The following is a 12,831-nucleotide window of genomic DNA, read 5'->3' as shown; positions in this document are numbered from 1 at the left end:
TGTAAGACCTTTCCTGGCTCTTTACTGTACATGTAGAAAAAAACTTGATTCAAAGTTAAACAAGACCAAGAGAAACAGCATTTCTGAAATGTGCCCAAAGTGATGTAGTTCATGTAAAAGCACCAAAATACTGACACCAAGAAATGTGGACAGAACCACAAAACATTGAGAAAACAATCCAAAAAGATTCTAACTCTATATATCCCTTTTTCCTTCTATAATTATTCTTTAAAAAATCACAAGACGATAAGTTCTTTGTACATCAACCATAAAATGGATTTATTTTACCAGAGGTCCAAACATATTTCCGTGTTGCCCCAGGATGCATAGAAGATGTCAGTGTGTCAGGAATTTCAACTTCCACTTCTACAAACCAGTGTTTACAATCTATACGTTCTTTAGCTTCAACCATCGCTTTGACAATAACTGATGTCGTGTAACTGATTTTCACGTTACACGATATCAAAATGCCACGGTCTAACTGGGACAATCCTACAATCTGTAAAGGAAAAGAAGGAAATAGAGAGGGGTGAGGGGGGCAGTTTTAAAAAAATAACTCCATCTTCATTTGGGCAAAGGGGGGGGGGGGGGGTCTGGAGGTGAATAAAGGAGCGTAAGGCTACTGGTAGAGGTTGGTCAGGGAAAAGTCCCCAGTTTTGTTACACTGTTACACTTCTCTCCCCAATAACAATATGCAGAGAGAAAGGGAAACTTGTACAAAACCACATTTTCAACGTGTACTTTTACCTCAATACAACTAGTATTCTTTATGCGGTTCTGGTTTGTGCTGCTGAGACAGAAACCAACTGGGAGTCTGCCGCTGCAAGGATGTGGTGAGGCCCTCACACTTGATAGTAAACACTGCTGAGGGGCCAAATGAAGGTTGATAGAGGAGGAAACATGAGGAGCGAGTGAAAGGGGTAAAGAAAGAGCCAGGTTTAGTGAACATGTCTGCGACCCAAACTGCTCTGCAGAAAGCTGGACTGCTGCTGTTTTTTTGGGTTCGACCATCTACTGCTGTCAAGTACACACGTCCCCATCAAAACCACAATTTAACAGCACGTGTCACCTTTTCGACAGCTCCTAACTGGTTCACGCTGGAAGATTTTTTCCCCCCCGTTCCCCCCCGCCACAGCCCACAGGGGAGGGGGGGTGGGGTTGATAATCTGGGAATCTGGGGGGCAGAATGTTATGTTTCACTTTAGAAAAACAAAATATCAGAAATTAGAAGTCCATACATAAGTCTGTTTTCTCCTCTCGGAAGGGGCAGCAGGTTTCACTGAGCTGCAGTTACTCTGCCACACCACCAGGGGGTGGGGGTGGGGAGGGCTTGCTCTTGCTCCGTCTTCATTGTAGCCGCTGGACGATGACGGCGTTGAGGAGGTTGGCCTGCTGCAGCGTCTGGCTCTCGTCCGACAGCTCCTTGTTGGGGAAGGTGGTCATGAGCACAAACTCTCTGGCAGCCATGGCGGGCCGTGCCTCCACCACGAACTGGCGCAGGTCGGACACCCTGAGAGACACAGATTTGTACAACAGGATGAAATGTGGTGAACCCTTACTGCCCGCTTTGATATTACACACTCATACCGCTCTGCACACAGACTGTGCTAATAAAAAATCCAGCTTTAAAAAATATTATGCATTCATACTATTTTCTGTTTTCAATGAGTTAATTTTTTTAACCATCAGTCCTAACTATATATATCAAATACTCATAATTTTTTTGGAATTTTATCCCTTTAAATGCCAAGTTTTCGTTATGATGCCACTATGTTTTTAGATGAAAGAAAAAACACAAAAATTGAATTATTTTCAATAAATATACATATACATAAAAATACATGTTATGAATATATTTTTTTTATTATCACAGCCTCGGATATATCAATAATTAGCAGCAATATGATTTTTATATATTATTTTCTGCGCAGTATCAAATACTCACACTCATACCCCTCTGCACACAAAATGTGCTTTTCAAAATCAGGCCATAAAAAATATTGCACATTAATAAAATTTCTATTTTCATTGAGTTTATTTTTTTTTTTTTAAACCGACACCAGTCCTAATCATAAAATTCAAATATTCATTAAGTTTTAGAATTTTAAACCTTCCAATGCCAGGTTTTTGTCATGATGCCATTATGTTTTTAAATTAAAAAAAAAACAACACAAAAATGTAACTGTTTTCATTAAACTACATGCAAAATAGATTTTTTTGATAATCACAGCCTGGGTTATGTCTATGATTTGCAGCAACAGTGATTGTGACAGTGCATCACGATGAAATAACATGCATTTTCTCCACATGCCAAATATGGTAAAAATGATATCATCAGGTGGAAAATAGTAAAAAGACAAATTCCAAGGCAAAAGCCCAGAATGACACCAAGAAATAATACAATGGATGTTTTTATGCTTTGATGGCTGTATGATCAAAAACTGCACTTTGAATGGCACATTTTTTACATTTAACAGTGTAAATGTAACAGTTTTGTTTCCACAGTCTATTTTGGACTTATTGTGGGAGCTGAGTTGGAAATTCCAAGATTAAACAAAAATACAAAATCTCAGCAAAATGTATGCCATATGTGTGAACACAGCCAAAATGATCAAAAAATGAAGAATGAAAAGCTCGTAATATGTGCCAAACAGTCCCTTAAGGGTTAAGGAAATTGGTTTCAGATTTCATTGCAAGCCCAAATCCCCAGCTGCACAGGAGAGAATCACAAATAGCCATAGAACAATATACAGTGTGCTAATCAATTAGTCTTGTCTCACTTTTGATTTTCAATAAATAATTCAAATGTCTCCACAAAAACAAGCATGTCTCCTTATAATCTACCACGGTGTGTAAAATATAACACGCCCTGTATCTCACCTGCCCAGATTGCAGAAGAACTCAAAGCATGTGCTTTAGTTCAGTATCTCTGCATTTGTTATCCAACTAATCATTTGTTTCAACATTTTAGGGACTGGAACTCTCAGCAGGGACAGATCTATGAGGCACTTTAGGTTCAATAACTGTAGGCCTTCAGTCTTCAATAGGCCAGTAATATCCCACAGACCAGCAGAAACCGTCATTGTTTAATCTAGGTTTGGGTGCATGACACAGTAAAAAAGGAGCTCATCAATCACCTGTGGGTATAGTTGAACCTTTGGACCAGCCTGCTGCCGTCAGCCAGTCGGATCTGAATGTTGGTGATGGGCTGCGAGGAGTCGAGGTTGACGGAGGCGCTGGCTTGGGCCTCGTTGGCAGCCTGGTCCTGCTGGGAGGTGGCCGGTGCTGAAATTAACTCTGGGGTGGCACTGGGGGAAGAGGAGGATGGAAAAAGATAAGAAATGACTCTGATTCGATACTCTGTGAGGCTATATATATCTTGTTTTAGAAGCACTTGGAAACCTTCTTCTGAAATACATTTTTTAAGGGAATGTTTTTGACACATTCTTTAAAGTGAAGCCACTCATGTTGAATATTGTTTTACTCTTCACAGTCATTGTATTAATAGGGTTAACAAACTAAAAAAGCAACAGACATGATATTATAAGTCTATGTTCCCAGATACTGCGATTTTCTTCTTGCGTCACTTAATTCCCCATTAACTATTTATTTGAACATTTTGTGATGTCGTTGGTGGTATCGTTGTAATGCTTGACCTTTAAAACATGGGAGTAGACATCAGTTGTACTGTGTTACCAGGGAGATAAGATGCAAAATACATGATTCCGTTATGACGAAAAGTAAAAAGGGCCACAATGGGGCATTTTTGCAATGGCTACATTTCTGAAAATGTTCAGGACCCCAAACTGTACAAGTGTACCAAGTTTAATGCTTTTATCATAAAGTGAGCATAACACCTAAAATTTGGCAAATATCATCTGGACTACACATAAAGTGCCCAATAAGTAACCAACTGGCCACCATATTGCTTTTGAATGAGCCATACCAACTTGCATCACATCAACCACAAGCAGGAGCATTTACCCCATAAACTCACTACATGCGTGTGACGGCATTCTCGCTGAGCTGCAGCGTGTTTCACACTAGTGGTGTTTACACTGGCAGTGTTGTTGCTGTGATGCTTCTGCAGGGTCGCCTGCTGCTAGTTCTGTATTTCCATATTTATAAGCATATATTCCACTTATTGATCAAGTTGTGCAGCTCTTGCATTGTCAACAACACGGTCGAGGCAAATGTTTCACAATAAAATGCCTTGTGTCAACAACTGATGGAATTCTGTCTACAGACACGTTGTCTGGACTTTTATTTTGAAGCAGAGCAAGAAAGCTTCAGTAACACAGATATTTTTATATTTCTTCTTTTCTATGACAGACACTTTCAAACTGAAGAACCACAACCACATGTGATATGGGGGAAAAAATAATCAGAGAGTCACTGTTTCTCTCGATGAGCTGCGGCTAACAGGCTGCTGAGACGTGCCTGAGCAGCACTACTCACGCAGGCAGTGTGGCTGCTCTAACTTGTTAACATGGGCAAAAAAAAAAACAAAAAAAAACAAAAAACAGGTTTGGCAATGCTCATGCACTGCTGACACAGCCAGTGCGTTTCTGGAGTTAATTGTCCGCTGCAGTGCACTGCATTCTGGTCATCGTAGTTTTCTACTTCTTGAACAGAAGCCAATGCCACAGCCGCACTTCTGTTTTTTTTAAGTGACATAACGTCAACTTCAAAAGTAACTGCATCTTTCCACTGCCTAGACAGCATGAAAAGACCATCTTTTCGGTGACGAAATACCTTTTAAAGTCCTGTGAAAATCCTCCAATTTTACTTGAACAGCAGAGACAACTGTATCCTCGAGTTTTAAATGTGCTCCAGCAGCACCTCATGACTAATTAGAAACCAATGTGTGGAATGAGCCCAGACACAGTCAATACCCAGACTAAAAATGATTCATTCACATGTAGAACAAGTGAAACTGGTTTACCAGCCTCCATTTAGACCTTCCATTTATTCAGCTGCTTCTTTTTGATCAGTAACACACTAAGGAGAAATTATAAAGAAACCATGTTAAAAAAAACAACCAAAAAACAGGCTCACCTTCCCAACTTCTGTCCTTCGCCTCCGAAGGCCTTGAAGGCCAACTTGGGTTTGGTAAAGTCCTCGTCTCTGTGGTCCTCCATGTCTAGGTTGACCTGGCCCCCTCGAGACCGCTGCCTCAGCTCGAGGGGAATCTCCCTGCAGAGTGAAAATCAACAGGTGAACAGGGGGAATTTAGTTCTAAACGACTGTATATAGACCTGTCACCTGATAATTTTTTTTGTCATAAATGTAAGATGTCATTTTGAGACCATTTGATTCCATTGATATAATGATGATATCATAACACAACAATGCAAGTACATCATGTAAATATGAATATTCTCACCCCCTTCTGATTGCCTCAAGGAAGCTGGCATTTCCAGGGTCGTTGTAGTTTCTGAGCTCACCATTATCCAGACTGAACCCGGTCTTCCACAGCTTCAGCACCACGTGTACCTAACACACACAAACCAAACACACACACATAAACTCTAGTGAAGGCGCTCATTCTTCAGTATGAGTGTTTTTCCTACAATTAGCACTGGGACACATCAGGTCTACACACACACTGGTTCCAGGAGATAGCCACAGCCTGGCACTTGTTAGCAAGTTACCAGCTTTATGTAGCCTACAGCTTCATATTTTGGGAGGTTAATGAAGCATAAACTGCTTTGCTTCCACTTAATGCCAGCACATCCAGTTAGTGTGTCCTGCTCTGCAGTGGCCTGAAAGATGCACGGGGTTGCAACGAGACAACTTAAGAACTTAACCCTTACGGTAAATATATATTTTCAATATACTAAATGCAATTTTGTTTTTTAATTATCAAAGCCTGTGATATGTATCAATTATTTTCAGCAACACTGATTGTGACAGTACACCTAGTAGAAATAGCATGTATTATTTCCATATGACAAATAATGTTAAAAATGGCACCATCAGTTGGAAAATAGTAAAAATTACATATTCCAAAGCAAAAGAGAACGAACGATGTTTTTTATGCTTTGATGGCTGTGGGATCAAAAATTGCACTTTATATGGGTTTTTTTGCATTAAATATGAATGTCACATTTTTGTTTTCACTATTTATTTTCTGTACTCACATCCTGCTGGCTTTTGGAGGCATGCCTCTCTCCAGCCACATAGGCGGACTCCTCCTCAGGAGCTGCGCCTAGCCTGTAGCCTCCACCAATGAAGGCCTAAGTGGTGAGAGGAGACAATAAAAACAAGCAGGAGACAAGAGAAACACCAAGAGGAAACAGAATTACATACACAAGGTGATTAAATTACTGATCCTGCTGTTTGAGTCACAATAGATGTCTACAGATGCCATAGAAAATTGATATGGGACAAAAATGTGACAATAAAAAAGGAGGCCAAAAAAGGCGACTGACAGTGTTGTTGGGAGTTTCACCTTACCTTGGCTTTGCTGGATTCTCCTGGTCCACGTCCAGCCCGGTCCAGAGGCACAGCCCCATGTTCTTTTGCCCCCTTAAACAAATCCTCTACGACCTCATTGGTGCTCTTCTTTTTAGGAGGCCCGACGATCTGCTGCCCACTGCGCTCTGATCCACCCGCAAAAAACCTGGCAGGGTGTGAATGCAGATGATAAGTAACACAGCAGAAACAAAAAAGAGCAACCCATTTGCAGCAACATTTGCATTTACATATTATCAAATGTTGCGACCGCAACTCTTTATCACTTTGAAAAAACAACGTAAAATGTGTGTGTTCCTCGTCACTGTGCTGGCCTGCCTCAGTGGTCTAGCTATGTGGACTGTTCATTTTTTTATGGGTGCTGTAAAATGGATCAGGCATTAAAAAAATGTAAGCACTGAGGTGGTACATGTGTTTTTTAATTTTGGCTTAGGTGTGACACACACACAAAAAAATATTTTTATAAAAAAAAAAAAAAATTTATATTTATTTTTTAAATGAAAAAAGTCACACCACAGCCAGCTCCTCTGAAAAATAACACTCCCACAACATCAGCAAGGAAGCTAAGCAATTCCTGCTGTGGAGGAGGCTGCAGCAAAACACACTTTAGCCACCTAAAAAAAAACAAATATCAATCAATATCACTTTTATGTACATTATAATTGAATATTTGCTCTCTTTACCAACACAACAGCTGAAGGGGGCAGCGGTAGGCCAGCAATCTTGCCATTCAGTTTAGTAAAATTTTTCTTAATGGAGTCTGGTGTTTTTGTCATAATGTCTTCAAATCCCCATGTCAGTAATTGCTGACTTACGACAAGGTAAAGTGGTGACAATATTCAAAATATAATTTAGGCTACACTTAAACTGATTTTTTAGGTGGTTTAAAACTAATCAATGAATGCAGAGTGTGCTCAGTGCTGTTTGATTAAGTGTGCATGACATGGCAGTTTTCTACCACAAATTTGTTGTAAATAAACAGTTATGACTGTGATTGGGTCTACATCACAGATTGTATAAATAATAAAAGTATAGCAACCAGCTGAAAGAGGGCATATTTCCACTTGCTGTGGTGTAGTGGACAAACTTCCGTCAATAAATCAGTTCTCCCCTAGGGCTTGTGTACTGGGACGAGGACAGCAGTCCATTTAAATGGCCTAATGGAACTATAACCACTGCTCAACTAAACTGCATGTAACTTATTAATACTTCAAGCTGGCCTGAAAAATTGCCTGAGTAACATAATCCACCACAATAAACATGAACCCTACATTTGGTTTTGTCAAGATTTCTGTCATCATTTCACTGTACCCCATTTCAAGTATTTCACCATCAGTGCTGCATTACTTTAATCTGCTTACTGTCAGTTTGCTGGCAGGAGGAGATCGAAAAAACACACAAGGAAATAACGCCTCAATACTAAACAGGTGAGAACAAGTAAATAATACACCCATTGTGCACCACAAAACAAAACTGGTGATAAGATAAATAATGTGACAGTATTACTGACTCTAGATAACACCTGTACTTTTCAGTTCAGATGCTTACTAACTGTAGTAAAAACAGGATGTTTATATACCGAACACAGTCCTCTAACAACCAGTCCACAGCAGAGCCCCGCCAGCAGAATCTGTTGACGCTGCAGAAAAACCTCCAACGACCGGCTCACAGTGAATGAGTTGAGACCAAAAATAGTTTGGTGCATTCTGGAATCACCCCGCTAGGTGTGACTCTCCGCTATCAAAAGACTGTGAGGATGCACAGCTCAGACACGACTACAGCCCTCAACAACTGTCACAACCATTGAGGACAAAAATACCTCAGAGGGCTACTGTTACAATACGCAATCAACTGTGCAGTGACTTCATTCATTAATTATTAGTGGGTCCACTTTAATCTCTCTGAAGTGTCTGAGTGTGACACTCAACCAGGCCCATTGATGAGTATCTACAACTTATGTAAGCCAGTGATTTTTCTCGAACTATGAAAACTACATTTTTCTCGTTAGCAACTTTCCCATAACCGGCTGTCTGAAGAAAAGGTAAAGCAGTGGAAATACTCTCAATATAACATGCACTCACTTCTTCATCTGGCACTGTAAGTGTGAGTAACACATTTACTTAAGACGGATCAACACACTGGGAATTTAACTCACCTTTGGCCTTCCTCCTCATCGCTCTCCTCCTCTGCCTCATGCATCAGATCTCTGAAGGAGGTCACTCTGGGCTGAGAGCTAATGAGAAAGAAAAATTAAGAATGTTTGCATTGAATTGATGACTACCAACATTTAGGAACCATAATTTATAACAAATTAACATGGGATTTGTACACGGATGCTTTTTTTTTTAAAGAAAGGTCTGCAGCATCTATATTTCATGCATAAACTGAGACAGCTCAGCATGGACAGATATTGAATCTCTTTTATAGCTAGTTAGTAGAGCATTTTCCAGTGAGATTACTGGGCAGCAGCAGAGCAGTATGATGGCGACATGTGAGTCCTGAGTGATGAGGAAAGGGCAGGTGATCGTGGTGATTACACACAATGAATTTCAGCAAGAACTAATAAACATTTATCTTGAATTTTGGGTTACAGGATGAAATCACTGAACAATGAGTCTTTAAAGTTTACTGATGTGAACACAGCTGCACAGAGTAATGTCCCTGCTTGCTTTTTAAACTGGACTTTTGGACATAACGCTGTATAAGTGTGCCAATAATGTGGTGTTGATAAAAGCACTGGCAAGCTGTAAACATTACCTCGGCCCAGCAGACCGGGACACTGAGGAGCCTCCCTCAGGCTGAGGAAGCGTCACTATATCGTCGTCAGCTCCATCCTCAAAGAAACTGGCGAGTGCAAGCTGGAAGGAGGCAGAGTTAATGTCACAAAAGAAATCCTGATAGACAGCTCACCAACCCCGACTAATTATCTGACATGTGTCCAGGGTTGGACCACCCACCAAAAACCTGTCCTTTAGTGCAAATATACACAATTATTCAACAAGGCTCGCTGCTGGAGGTTGTTTTGCTTTACAAAACCACATCAGTTCAATGTATAGTAATATACCAGACAATACAAGAATGGACGTTACAAATAAAGGAGTATCCTTTGGCGTGTAAGTGTTTTTTTCTGGGCATTTTATTGTATGTTGAATTTTTATATTCATCTGTTAGATCATGATGGATTCACTCAGAGCCGGCTTATTTTCTTAATGTTATGAAAACTATGTCAACTGTTATTGTCCTTTTTATAGTAGATGTGTATTTTGCTGTATGTTTGCGTTGTGCAGTGTGAATGCGTATTTTTGTCTTGTCACCATGTAGTTGTGTAGACCCCAGGAAGAACAGCTGTTGCAATGCAAAAGCAAATGGGGATCTTATAAACCAACAAACAAGCTAATTGCTGGTAAAATATGTAAGTGGATACTAGATTTATTAGGTGGCAATCGATTTTGGAATCCACCAGCCACAATAAAAAGGTGGTCAGAAAATTAAATTTCCAGCCCTTCGAGTGTCATCTGTTACTGATGATCTTTCAGACAACATCCCAGCAAAAGTTACATAACTCAACTCCATCTACATCTGAGGCTGTTGTGTATTTTCATGTGAGATCTGTATTCACTACCCAGCTGATATTTACAGTCTCTTTCTCTGCTGTAACAGTGAAGGCCAGAGTGGCAAGGTATGCAGTTTTCCCATGGAACTGAGTGACTTTTGAACTATTGCCGCAGGTCGATCTTTTTAATCCACTGGTCTGGTATACCGACTCTGCATGCTAATTACATGAATGATAACAAATCCTACAGAACTGATTCCAGATTAGCACACAGGGATATGGGCACATCACACACCTACATATAAACATGCTAACACGTACACAACATGTTGATCTCAAAGCATGTAAACAAAAGACATTAAAGATAGTAAATATTTCAACATCGAGGAGTTTGTCTACTTTTTTTTTTCTTTTTTTTTTTTTTTTACAGCAAGGCAGTCAACCTTCATGTTGATTTTGTTTTGTTTTGTTCTGTTCTGTTCTTTGGTGCTGGGACTCTTCTTTTGGATCAATGCAGATGTAGTGAATGTTTTGGGATCTTTTGTCTTGTTCGTTTTGTTTTGGCTGTAGTGTTTCTATTGTTCTTCTTTTGAGTTATATGTTAATTGTTTAGGGCCCCCTCCCAAAAGCTTTAGGTAGCTTATTTGGGGTGTACCATTCACGTTTCTTCTCTTATATTGGGGTTTTATTTTATTCTGTATCACTATTTTTTTGAGGTGTCAATAAATTATGATAGTGATGATGATGAAACAGGTAAGCTGAATGATTTTAAACCTGTATATCTATTTTCATGTGTGTTGTAAGTATACCTATATTATAAAAATGTTGCAAATTAACAGGATATGGTGTATCAGTTGAAATAAGGTAAACAGTAAACGGTAAATATAACTAAATAAGTACAGATGTATTTACTAGACATTTATGTATAAAATACTGAATCAACACGACAGGCTATTTCCTAAGATAATATACCAACTAGTGGTTGACAGATTATCTGCCTCGCCGATTATTGGGGCCGATATTTAACATTTTGCCAATTATCTGTATCAGCATTTTATTTTAATTATTGCTGATAAAATAAATTACTTAAAAAGTGCAAAGAAAGTGTCAGCTGGGGAGGAACCATAACTTTGTAAAACCTGGGTAGCTATTTTTATTTCTTCATATTTATTTAAATTTTCCATTGACTTTATAAGGAAAAAAGTTGCTGGGGACTTTCTGTATATGGTGTTAAAGGTTTCAGTTTTGATTTAACATTTGCTGAAGGCATTAAACAAAGTTTTGTGTTAGAGTTTAACTTAAAAATTCTAAACATTGACAGAAAGATTTTCATTTTTATTGTAAATGCGCATCAGTTCTAAATATCGGTTACCGGTCTCATCAACTTCTTGTAATTAGTATGGGCCCTGAATAAACAATATCGGTCGACCTCAACTCTTATGATGGCGCACTTAACATGTAGGGTGTTACATTGTTAACATTACTATACATTTGGCAATGATGGCAGTGTTGCAGGATGTAAAAAGCAGTGTACATGGTTTGGCAGAGATATATTTTGAGTTGTGGTATTGTGCTGGTTAGTTTTAGGGCTGTTTTTTTTTTTTTTTTTTTTGTCTTTGGGCTGGTTTATCACACAAACACAGCAACCCTGGTGGAGGCGCTAGTCTGATCAGAAAACTAATCCTGACAGTCACTCAGTTTCGTTTTCTGTCGCTCTTTAACTCCACAAACAGACAGATATGTGTTTTTAGTTTTTTTCCAAACACTAATATTATGCCCCAACGGGACAACTGATGTTGTACCTTCAGAAGCTAACCATTCATCTTTCTATGGTTAACTGGCATTAATATACATGGGTACAGGCTAACGCTAGCTAGCTCGGCTCAATGGACTCACAGCAGACTAGCGTTAGCCAAACTTAATGACAACCTGTTTTATAATGAGACGTGAGGACTGGACATTTTAGGGACATTGGCTGAGCCTGCTAACTAAATGTACAACAGCCGCGTTGTTTGGTCACAGACAGCGCTCGGGCCATTGTCAAACGGTGACTTGCACAAATTACCGGCAACACAGGCTAACGTTAGCCGGCGAGCTATCCGCCTGACACATGCTCATGTCCCCGCAGTTTCCTTCTCGTTCCCTGACGCACAGTCCACCGCAACTCAACGGGAAGACGCCCAAAAGACGTACCTGCAGGTTCCAGCCGGCGGACTCCAGGAAAAAGCGGGCCCTCTCCTCGTCCACATCAGTAACAGCGACGAACTCCCTCACAGACTCCTCTTGGCTCGCCATTTTGATTTGCTCCTGCAGCTACTTGTCCGCCTCCACCTGGGAAACAAGCAACAAACGATGGTTCCTATCTGGTTCCACAGCGATGAATGCGACGACACAGACGCAGAAAAACTTCATGGAATAAAAAAGATAACTTGTGGTTTAAAATTTGTGTATCCTTTAACATTAAGCGGCGCTATATTTAATCGTAATAATCTACTGTCAGTTTCATTTGATTATGGCACTTTCTACTTTGCCATGATTGCTAACATTATTTTGACCAGGAGGTGGCAATATATCCACACGTTACACAAAACTACAGTAACTCGTCAACATAAAGACTCTGGTTTGGAACAAAGGTCTGAAATAATGACCCAAGGATCACAGAGGAACACCAGTCAGTAGGTCTGGGTATATATGACTACACGAGTCTTGTGTTTCCATATGTTTTGCATATGTTTTTTATGATAAAAATTCTGTAACAAATGACATTTCAGGTCATCACTAAAAAAAAGCCATGGATTATT

At 39.7% G+C, this 12,831-nt stretch overlaps 1 protein-coding gene across 1 annotated transcript; it reads right to left on the bottom strand.

The window, feature by feature from the left end:
• Window positions 1-251: 251 nt before the first annotated feature.
• On the bottom strand, window positions 252-12,339 carry nsfl1c (NSFL1 (p97) cofactor (p47)). Its single transcript, XM_042492504.1, has 9 exons — window positions 12,224-12,339; window positions 9,235-9,335; window positions 8,633-8,710; window positions 6,460-6,625; window positions 6,144-6,239; window positions 5,387-5,496; window positions 5,059-5,196; window positions 3,138-3,308; window positions 252-1,510 (listed from the first exon to the last, which is right to left on the bottom strand). The coding sequence occupies exons 1-9, from the start codon at window positions 12,323-12,325 to the stop codon at window positions 1,348-1,350; spliced, it is 1,125 nt and encodes a 374-aa protein (XP_042348438.1). The 5' UTR covers window positions 12,326-12,339; the 3' UTR covers window positions 252-1,347.
• Window positions 12,340-12,831: the final 492 nt, after the last annotated feature.

The sequence above is a fragment of the Plectropomus leopardus genome, chromosome 8, assembly GCF_008729295.1.
Source record: "Plectropomus leopardus isolate mb chromosome 8, YSFRI_Pleo_2.0, whole genome shotgun sequence".
NCBI classification, from domain to species: Eukaryota; Metazoa; Chordata; class Actinopteri; order Perciformes; family Serranidae; genus Plectropomus; species Plectropomus leopardus.
Note: the sequence above shows the minus strand (reverse complement) of the source record. Positions and strands in the feature narration are given on the sequence as shown.